This window comes from Primulina eburnea, chromosome 10, assembly GCF_022965805.1.
Source record: "Primulina eburnea isolate SZY01 chromosome 10, ASM2296580v1, whole genome shotgun sequence".
Taxonomy (NCBI): domain Eukaryota; kingdom Viridiplantae; phylum Streptophyta; class Magnoliopsida; order Lamiales; family Gesneriaceae; genus Primulina; species Primulina eburnea.
This window is the reverse complement of record NC_133110.1, coordinates 7158892-7170320: the sequence shown is the minus strand read 5'-3', so window position 1 is coordinate 7170320 and position 11429 is coordinate 7158892. Positions and strand designations below refer to the sequence as shown.

The 11429-nt window shown below is 32.8% G+C and overlaps 1 protein-coding gene across 1 annotated transcript; it reads left to right on the top strand.

The window, feature by feature from the left end:
* Nucleotides 1-4009: 4009 nt before the first annotated feature.
* Nucleotides 4010-10258, top strand: LOC140802986 (cationic amino acid transporter 2, vacuolar-like). Its single transcript, XM_073158649.1, has 14 exons — nt 4010-4627; nt 5202-5403; nt 5752-5836; nt 5929-6069; nt 6166-6284; nt 6388-6484; nt 6850-7022; nt 7124-7190; nt 7404-7562; nt 7686-7962; nt 8457-8565; nt 8653-8765; nt 9401-9476; nt 9783-10258. The coding sequence occupies exons 1-14, from the start codon at nt 4456-4458 to the stop codon at nt 9937-9939; spliced, it is 1947 nt and encodes a 648-aa protein (XP_073014750.1). The 5' UTR covers nt 4010-4455; the 3' UTR covers nt 9940-10258.
* The last annotated feature ends 1171 nt before the right edge of the window (nt 10259-11429 follow it).

Below are 11429 nucleotides of genomic sequence, written 5' to 3'. Positions count from 1 at the left end.
CTCTTCGCGTGATACTTAACCCAAATAGAAGATTTTTGGGAGGTGGGTTTTTTGGGTTGACCTACAATAACCGGAGGATATTACATAAATTTTTTAATGTGGTTTTTTATTCTTTAAAGTTGAATAGGTGAAAATTATTTTGGGTCCAAGTAAGATAATCTTAAAAGATCCCTAATTTTATATCATGTTGGCAAACATAGGTGTCAAATAATCAATTTCTTGCTACCTATAAATTTTCTGGCCAAAATTGGACTCTAATTACAAAAATTAAAAAAATTAAATAAGTTTAGTTGTGACATGTAATATCATGACGGGTATTCTTCGATTACGTTTACTTGAGGTGATTAACATGTGATATATTTATTAATCTAGTATTTACTTACAAAAGTAAAAATTTTCTTAAACTCAAAAGTTTGTCAATAATCAAATTTAGACATGATTTTTATTCCATAGTTTCAGTAAGGATAAATAATCTATGATCTACATAAATGAAATGACAAAAGTAACTATTGTAGTCCAATATGTATGATGTTTGAAGGGAAGAGTGGGATTTAAAAATAATCTACGAACTATATTTTTTTTTTTAAAAAAAAAAAGAAAGCAAAATGACAGTTTTCGTCCCATATGTATTGATGTGTGATATTTTTAGTTATGTATATTTTAATGAATAAATTATGGTCATGTAACTATGTTCTTTTCAAATTTTTTCTTTTTGTCAAAGCGTGCAATTAAATGAATTATAGCTTTGTTAAAATACGTTTTCAAACACATGCATATCTTGAGAAATTTTTTTAACCACGTATTTATAAAAAAATTAACAATAAATTGGTCATTTTAATTACATTATTTTGGGAGAAGGACTAAAATTGATTAAAAAATCTTATTTCTAAGAATATAATTGATTCAACGAAACATACATAACTGAAAACATCAGACATCAATACATGCATGAGTAAGTTGGTGGGTTTGGCTGAATCACCATGATTTACCTCCTCTCACATTCCAGTCGGACCGGGGGATGAGGGGCGCCTAAGGTGAGCGATTTCACCTTTTTGGAGCAATGAGTAAGTTGGTGGGTTGCCTCCCCCACCCAACCCCAACCCGCAACCTAAACGGTCGGATTGACATATTTTGACACGCCTTCGAACTTGACGCTAAAATCGTAACCCAAACCGCCTATTTTTTATGACAGGACGGACTGATACGACAGGTCTACTACGTTTTGATACAGACGTGAATGGAATTTATAAATTATAATTTTTTTCATATATCTCATAAATTAAGTATCTAATTGTCCATATTATCGATTTGATTACTTTTATTCAAGTATATCTTTATACAATCTCAAACCAATATTTTTTAATATAAATTTTACCATTTTGTGTCTAGATATATTATAAATAATTTTATTTAGTTTGAAAACAGTATGTAATAATAAATAATACTGAATAACGTGCATCCAATTATTCAAGTTTCAACAATACAAATTACTTTTAATTAGTTTGAATAAAACTGATACATATTTGTACATATTATTTTTAAACTCTTAATATTATTTAAATTTTCTTGGATTCATGCTAAAATTAAATCCATCATCACGGGATATTAAATATAATATATTTACGTAAGTTGAATGAATTCTACCTCATCATAATCCGTCGGCGCAACTTTTTGCGTGCACGGGTGCAAATTATAGAATAAATTGTTCGAATCCAACGACTAAATCAACCTCATTTTGTTTGTTTACGGGGAAAAAGCAATATTTTCCTAATATTTTTTCCCACTTTATTTGGTCAATTTTAAATATTTAATAATGCCATTATTTGAAAATAAATAAAATTGTGTAAATTGATCGGGACATTAGCGACGGACGTCGAAATAAATATTTTTTCCGATATTTTTCGTATAATCGCCCACTCTTACATATGTTATATGAATTTAAAAATAATAATTACTTCAAGTCAAATCAATATCTTTTACAGTGTGTTTGACAATCAGGATTTTATAGGATTTGGAATTGGATTTGGAATTGGATTTGGAAATACAAGTATTTGAAATTTCATTTGGTGTTTGGTTTAAAATTTAAAAATGGTATTTACAAATCCATTTCTTGTTTGGAGGAAAAAAGATTTGAATTTAGAATTTTAAAATTTTACTAAACTATCCTTAGAAAACATATAAACATAAATAACTAAAAAAAATTTAGAAATTAATAATTCTTCTCTATTATTTGCATTTGTAAATTCAAAAATTAATTATTATTTATTAATCATAGTGCACATAAAATAATAATTAAAAAATCATCAAACCACTTCAAACTTTAACATGAAATTAATTATTAAACGTAAAAAGAAGCTTTGGTAATTACTATAATTTTTATTATATTAATCAGTAAATAACACAAGAAACTTATAAAATTCAAACAAAATCTTTCAACTTCTAAAAAAAGCTAAAACGAAAAAAAAGTCTAACCATTTAGAAACTTTTGGTGGAGAATGATGTGTTGGATAAAAAGTAATTTTATGTTTTTAAAATCCAAATCCCACCAAATCTTATCAAATTTGATGGGATTTGGATATGTTTGTGGAAATCTCATGAAATCCTAAGCAAATCCGAATTCTTTTCTTTGAACATCTTGCCAAACAGTAAAAATAGGATTTTGAAATCCAAATCCCATGAAATCCTCCCAAATCCTGGTTGCCAAACACTTAAGCTCATAATTTTCCTTTTACGTACAAATACAAAAATTCAATATATTAGATATAAATAATCAAATTTAATAGAACATAAAAAATTAGACATTATCTTTCCAAAGGAATTATATTATTTTAGAATTTTAATTTTTGAATAATATCTCCTCTTTCATATCGGAGAACATAATAATTTTGCGATCATCTATATGCTTCTAAGATTAATTGGTTAGAACGACATAAATGAATAATTTGTTGACCAATGATACAATTGAATAATGCAACCCTCTTAATTCAGAACTTGGTAAGATTGATTCTTGCTTTCATTATGCTGATTTTAGTTGTTTAATTGTTGTTTAGATTTATTATTTCTTAGCGATTGCTAATTTTAGTTTTAGTATTTTTTAAAATTCTCATTAAAGAAATCCTTTTTTTAATTGTATTTTCATGAAAGAAAGAAATTTTTCGTTTCATGTGGATTCGACTCTACTCATCATTATATTTGGAACAAGAATTTAAATATAGTGGCTCGACGACATCATATCATTATGTAATAATTTCGATATAATTAACTTAAAATATCAATTAATGTCGAATGATGTATCAATTTATCATGTAAATTTTTCAATTTATCATGTAAAATTTTTAATTAACTATCGTAGATTCATGATAAACGATCCAAACCAAGCCAATTTAAAATTTTTAATTAACTATCATAGACTCATAAATTTTTTAATCTATATAAATTCATTATATTCAATTTAAAATAATATTTTATAATAATAATTTATATAGTTACTCAATGTGCATATGACTTAATCATGTAAATTTTCAGGGATAAAGAATAAGTCGGTGTATTTTTGTTAATTTATTTTATTTATTATGTTTTAAAGATGATTCTAGTATAATGATATGCAAGTAAGATCAAAAATATAATTGTGGTGGTGTGAATTCATCTTTATTTCAACAAGGTCTTGTGTTCAATTTATTCTATTGAAATCAGTACTAATATATTTATTTGTCAACTCAACAAATGAGTCAAACTCAAGCTTAAGAGCCATCTAAACTAGTCGAGCTAGAAAGACTATATATGAATATGTTTGCGAGCTCACGAGCCGAATATCCTTAGACTTGAACTCGGTTTGATTAAATTTTCGAACTCGAAAACGAGTTTAGCTTGATATAATTAACAAATGAATTCCAACTAGTTTTTTATTGAACCGAACTCTGAATAATTTGATTACTTTACATTCTTACTTGTAAATGATAAAGTGGTCGGAAAGTACCATCCTATTTCTCAATATCTCCCCCAACAAGCCAAAATTCGCCTCCCGTTAGTCAAAATATCATGTCAATTGGAAATCTAAATATTACTATATTAAAAAATATATACGATCCGCGATTCCCCTAGATTCTCTCCCTCTGAATAATCCCAGTTTAATCCCTGCAACATCCACACCGTCCTCGACCCTTCAATTTTCCAAGGGCTGTAATCCGTAAAGATTCAATCTTTCTCCGCCTTTGGGATTTGCAGAAGGGCCGTTTTCCGCCGCACATTCTTGTGAGTTTGATCGACCCCACGATGATTCCTGTCCCAGATTCTTTTGAACGTATCCGATTATAATTTATCGAATTGTGCTGGAAAAGAAATACTTAAACGCGTACGTATTCGTGGGGGCATACTTCCAAAATCGAGTACTTTATCCTCATTCGGGGAAAAAGATTGAATCTTGGGGAGCCAATTGAGAAAAATTCGAGGGTAGTTATGGGTTTTCTTCGTGATGCACATAAAGATTGTAGTGATGGTGTTGCTGGGGGTTTAAGATGTCTCGTGAGGAGAAAACAGGTTGATTCTTCTCATTCGAAGTCAGCTCCCCCTGGAAGTGATCATAATCGATTGGCCAAGGCTTTGAGTATACCTCATCTCGTAGCCATCGGTAAGATAATTTTGTTAATAATGTTTTTGGTTAATTTTCTTATACATTATTCTAGAGTTTGAGGTTTCTGGTTTTTTACCGTTTCTTATTGTATTGGATTGTCTTTTGAGGTGTTTGTGTAGTTGATTTTCTTCTCATCCATCAGTTTCGCATTTGATCTCTGATAGTATGCTCGTGTAGTTTTATATTTTCATATGTTGTATGAAGAAGGGAGAGTTTTGTTTCTGTGCTTCAACCCGAATCCATTTTCTTTGCTTGGAATCCATTAGATCGCGTTCCTGCAGTTTAACTTCTGATTATGATTTTTGTGATTGGAGTTTGCTCGTCTAATGTTATTTCATTAATTTACTGTAAGTAGGAGACTTTTATTTCTGTGCTTCAGCTTTTTATCCATTTTCTTTGTTTTAAATTGGTTAAATTCTGCTCCTAACTTTATTACTTCTGATGATAATTTGAAATATTTACGATTCTAGTGATTATACATATTATTGAATTATGCCAAGAGTACAGTAATGTGAATAGTGGACTGATTTTTCTTTTTTTTATCGGAATCATTTTTCGTTATATTTTGTAGGAGTTGGTGCAACAATTGGTGCTGGGGTTTATATTCTTGTCGGTACCGTTGCTAGGGAGCATTCTGGGCCAGCCCTTACCTTTTCCTTTCTTATAGCTGGAATAGCGGCCGCCCTTTCTGCTTTCTGTTATGCCGAGCTAGCAAGTCGATGCCCTTCTGCTGGAAGTGCATATCATTATTCTTACATCTGTGCTGGAGAAGGGTAAATTTCGTTTCAAATCTGTCTCGCCACAGTTTGAATAATGTCTACTTTGTGAATTCACCTGTGATTTCAAACCTTACGAGTCTTTCGTTGCATATGATCATCTCTCTCCACTTCAATCATATCTAGTGTAAACTATTTCATGGTAACATGCTACAGTGGAGTTTCCTATGGAAATTTGCTGTTCGTTGTTCATGATTTTGCATTCGTTTATATGATTTCAAGGTCTGACTTCTTTGTGAACAAACCTGCCCACTGCGAGCTTTCATTAATTAGTTTATTGCAAACAATTGGAGATAAATATGCTGTTAAAGTATTGATTTGAACACTTATTTTTGTTTCAAACAGTGTTGCTTGGTTGATTGGTTGGGCATTGATATTGGAATACACCATTGGAGGTTCGGCCGTTGCTCGTGGCATATCCCCTAATCTGGTGCGTGGGGTACATCTGCGTGTCATTAAGGTTTTTGGATTAGTACTTGATGGTGACTTGGTTTTATTTTATCACCTTTTTTCCTGCAACAGGCGATGCTTTTTGGAGGTCCAAATAGTCTCCCTTCTTTTCTAGCTCGCCAAACTATTCCCGGGCTTGGTATTGTGGTTGATCCATGTGCAACTGTCTTAATTTTTGTGGTCACAGGGCTTTTGTGCGTGGGAATCAAGGAGGTCTCTTTACAGTATTACTACCTTATTGCATTGGGTTTTCCACCACTAAAGTTTTTGGATTTCTAAATTAGTTAGCAAAATAAAATGTGTATGCAGAGTACGTTTGTCCAAGGAATCGTAACTTCAGCAAATGTATGCGCCATGATCTTTGTCATTATAGCTGGTGGATATTTAGGCATTAAGACTGGATGGCCTGGCTATGAACTTTCCACTGGGTAATCTTTTTTATAATTGTTAGCGATTTGCATTCCAGTTAAATTGCTTTATCATCTCTCCCAGATGTATGAAACTGTTCGCCAATATTCCATTTTCTTTTAGATATTTACCCTTTGGGGCTAATGGGATGCTTGCTGGTGCTTCAACAGTATTTTTTGCATATATAGGATTTGATGCGGTCGCTAGTACAGCAGAAGAGGTATATGCTACTTTGAACTCATTGAATTTAAAATAATCGTAATATAATGAAAAAAACCGCAACAAAGAAGATCTACATGTTTGGGTATCAAAACCTACATTTACGATACGACGTGCAGAAGGCTAAAATTCTTATTGGTGTCTCTTTGTTGAAAATGTAATCATCTCCCCTTTAGATTGGTTAAATATCATGGAATAAATATGGTATATCTGTAGGAAATATTCTTATTACTAAATCCCACTAAATAATATTAAAGATACATCTCATCTTAATAATACCAAATCCAATTCCAGCATGTATTATTTGATTTCTAATTGTAACATCCTGACAAGAAAGCTTGGCCATGAATTTCCTTCTCGCTACAGGTAAAAAACCCTCAACGGGACCTACCACTGGGCATTGGCTTATCATTATCCTTATGTTGCACGCTTTACATGCTAGTTTCTGCGATCATAGTTGGTTTAGTGCCCTATTACGCCTTGGATCCTGACACTCCTATTTCCTCTGCCTTTGCTAGCCATGGTGTTAAGTGGGCAGCGTAAGTTGTTTATGTCTTTGTTATCTTGTTTGTGTTATTTTTAAGCTTAATTTCCGCTATGTGCTCCATTTGTAATTATTGTTGATTTACGTGAAATGCAGTTATATCATAGCTGTTGGAGCTTGTACTGCTCTTTGTTCAACATTGATGGGGTCTATCCTGCCACAGGTAATCACTATTCTTTCGTGCCGCATAAATGTTAACTCTCTAAAATAGCATTTTGTTTTCTTTTGGTAAAGTTTATCGGAAAGAGTCATATTTTTAATTCTAGTTGGAGGAAATTTTCCTGGTATTTATGAGCTCACCTTGAAATCGAAAGGTTTCTCACTAAAATGAGTTGTTAATAACGTAGAAAGTTAAGAATGTGTTTCTGTATGACAGCCACGAATTCTAATGGCAATGGCCAGAGATGGACTGCTGCCGTCATTTTTTTCAGATGTCAATAAAAGCACTCAAGTTCCTGTGAAAAGTACTGTAGTAACCGGTTTACTTTCCGGATTCTTGGCATTCTTCATGGATGTGGACCAGTTATCGGGAATGGTATGTGCCTTTGTTACTTGTAAGAGAAGTTCATTTAAACCAAACTGGGACATCAAATTCTCTTCTAGTTTTTTTTTCTACTGAAATTTTTACAAGGTCCTGATTACTGAATTTTACCCGCAGGTTAGTGTTGGCACACTTCTTGCATTTACCATGGTGGCAATCTCGGTGCTGATACTGAGATATGTCCCACCAGACAAGGTTCCTCTTCTGGCACATTTTCAGGAAGCAATAGATTCAGTTTCAGTGCGTTACAGCAACAACAATTGTCCTGGAAACGCCAATGTGGAGCACACAAAAGATCATGCGACATCTCCGGAAAGCAGTGTTCCACTTTTAGCGGACAAAGAAATATCTGTTGAGTATCCTTTCTTAGAGAAAGCAGTGAAGAAATTCAAATGTAAGTTTTATCCGACGCTGGAATCTAAATAATTCTTGATGGGCATTTTTGGAAAGTTGTTGCCACCCTCCTATTACCTAGAATTGTGAGACGAGTCGGTTGGCTCATGAGGCTGTCTAGCCGGATCGTGTCAAGCTGAATTGTGTCAGGAATCTTGATCTTGATTTTTCTAATCCCTGGAGAGAAAGATGCTGCCCTCGAGCTCCAGCTTCTTTATTTTGAGCTCGGGCTTTAATTTTTTTTTATTGAGTTCAATTTCAAGTTCAAGTCATTTACATCTCTAGTGGGATCCATGAGACAGATGATGTAATTCCAATCTATTGATTGATTCAATGTGATTGCAACGATTCATTTTTCCTTGTATTTTTCGCAGTTATTTTGAGTGAAGGAAATCATAGGAAGATTGCAATAGTTGCTTCTGAATCAAGTTATTCCAATCTATTGATTGGTTCAATGTGATTGCAACGATTCATTTTTCCTTGTATTTTTCGCAGTTATTTTGAGTGAAGGAAATCGTAGGAAGATTGCTGGCTGGTCGATCTTGCTTACATGTGTTGGTGTACTAGTTCTAACTTCAGCAGCTTCAACTATGAGCCTTAACAGGTGGCTTAGGTTTTAGGAATCATAATTTTTTTTACTTTTAATGCTTTGTATAAACACTAGCAAACCTAGCAATTCAATTTTTATCAGCTCTCTTCGATATGCACTTTGTGGAATTGGTGGCTTTCTTCTTCTCTCTGGCCTAGTATCACTCACCTCTATGGATCAAGATGATGCAAGGCATAGTTTTGGGCACACTGGAGGTATTTTCGCTTATATACAAATGAGTGTTAATTTTATCTACTACTCTAGACCTCGAGCCAGAGAAGCATTTCTCCTGAAAATGATCATTTCATCCACCTGTCCATCCCTTGAGGTTACAATCGATCATATAGAGCCCTGAGATACTAAATATTGGACCTCAGTGAATACAGGGCTGGACCTTAAGAAAAAAGAGGTGTGATCTCCCTCAACGTGGAAAAAACTTGATATTTACATCTATAATATTAGAAGAAAAAAATTGCCTCCCCTCAATTACATAAGACCACCACTTTGGCTCTCCTCACCCAGTTTCAACCTTGAGTGCGTAAGGCTGCTGTTCTTGCAGTGATGTGTGGCAACAATCAAATATGGCCTTAGGGTAGTTAAAATATCTGATTTCTATTTTTATATCAATTATACCTTATAGTTTGTCGGCATACATTAGTTCTATAATTGGTATCATAGTCATTCGGTATCCATGTGGAATTATCGAGGGAATAACATTATTGACATTTTGTTATCAATGGAAATATAGTGATAATGCCTTTAATATTTGTCTTATTTTAAAATATTCCATTTGCATAATTTTTTGAAAATTGTTGTATCCGTAAATTATATTCTTGTTTCTGTCTCTCAGGTTTCATTTGCCCATTCATTCCACTGCTACCTATCGCCTCCATACTCATCAATGTCTACTTATTAATCAATCTCGGGTGAGCATCTGTGAATTTCTCGGCTGTTAAGCACAAATTCGCTCCAAGTTCGTCATATAATCTTAAAGAATCATTATTTCATGTCATAATCTTCAGGGGAAAAAAAAAAAGAAAACTTGTTTGGGAGCAAGAACTGCATTTGCTGACCTGTATGACTGCCTATGTAGCTCAACTATTGAAACATAACTTTTGAGTTTATATGCAGTTGATAACATTTGAATAGCATTGTCAGAGGGAATTGTAGTTTTTGGTATAATGAAAATCTCTTGATTAATATGATTTTAACGGCATTTATCTGCATTCAAGATCTTCTACTTGGATCCGTGTTTCTATATGGCTGGCGGTAGGAGTATTTATCTACATTTTCTACGGCCGGAAGCATAGCTCGTTGCAGGATGCAGTCTACGTCCCTGCAACTTGGGTCGATGAAATATACGAAACTTCTAGCAACTCTCTGCCGTAGCTTGACACCATTTACCACTAAATCTAAGGATTCCTTACAATTCTGTAATGATTCCTAGGTGTATTTGCGGTTTGAAGCTGGATCGTCTGGATAAAGAAGATGTCCAGTATTTTACATCTCAGAAACACTGTATATCCCTCTTATAGGATGTTTGGTATGTCATTGCATGATATTATGATTTAAGGTTCCCTTGTAACATAGTCATTTATATGTAGTCGAATCAATTGTAGGAGAAGATAGCTTAAAGAAAATGGATTGAGAAAAATGATACCTTCTGTATTTGTGTATAATTGTATATATATTATATGTATTCTTGTTTAAGTTATTTGGTTGGAGATATTGTATTAACATAGTACAAATGTTATATATGAAACACAATTTTCATAGAATGTAAAAAAGTTCAGCTTTTTGATCAATAGATATAATATGTTTTCTAGGGACTTGAAATTTATTATGTGAAAATTAATTTTAGTCCATTGACAAACTTTATGAGTCGATCAGATCATTTGATTTTTTTTTTGTTTGGTCATAGAAGTGTTTGTTATAATTTGATTTCGTGTTAAACCCGGAACTTGGCTACATAGATCAAGGCAAAAACTTGTCTGAGATGATCTTACGGATCGTATTTTGTGAGAGGAATATCTAATTTGGGTCATCCATGAAAAAATATTACTTTTTATGTTAATATTATTACTTTTTATTGTGAGTATCGGTAGGGTTGATCGGTCTCACAGATAAAAATTCGTGAAATCGTCTAACAAGTAACACAACGGAACAAAAATTGTCTCTCTTCTGTTGAAACAAGTAGGAAATAATTCAAATAGAGCAATTAAAATTCAGCAAGCACAATCAAGTGATATAAACAACATGCATCAACAATTTTTAATGTGGGAAATTTCGCAGGAGTGAGGAATTAAATCCAAGGGACCAGAGTCCACCAAAATAATCTCCAATATAACAGATAATGAGATTACAACCAATCCACAACTAAAACCAACCAACATACAATTACAGATCATAATCAAGATATCACAATCGTGAAATAACAAGAGAACAAGAAAGATATCATCTAAAAGCTCATTGTACCGAACATATTCTCATCGATACAGAGATCCAAATATGATCTCCTACATTCACAATGTACTTCAAGTCTTCCCAGGACGGATCCAAGATTATAAGTTTGCAAGATTATAAGTTTGGGGTTGGGGGGGTGGGGGGGGGAGGGGGGGCCCACTCACCCCAACCCACACATACAAAAATTGGAAAATAATTATTACATGTTTGCATATAAATTTCAATAATAAGAATACAATAATTAAAAAAATAAACAGAATATTTAAAAGTAATATAACAGACAACGCCTAAGAAAAATGGAACACGGACCATATATATAAACCTTGAAAGTCTTTAATCATTAAACTAATTATAGATACTTCATATTTTTTGTAGGTCAAATTATATATATATACTAAATAATAAAATATATATTA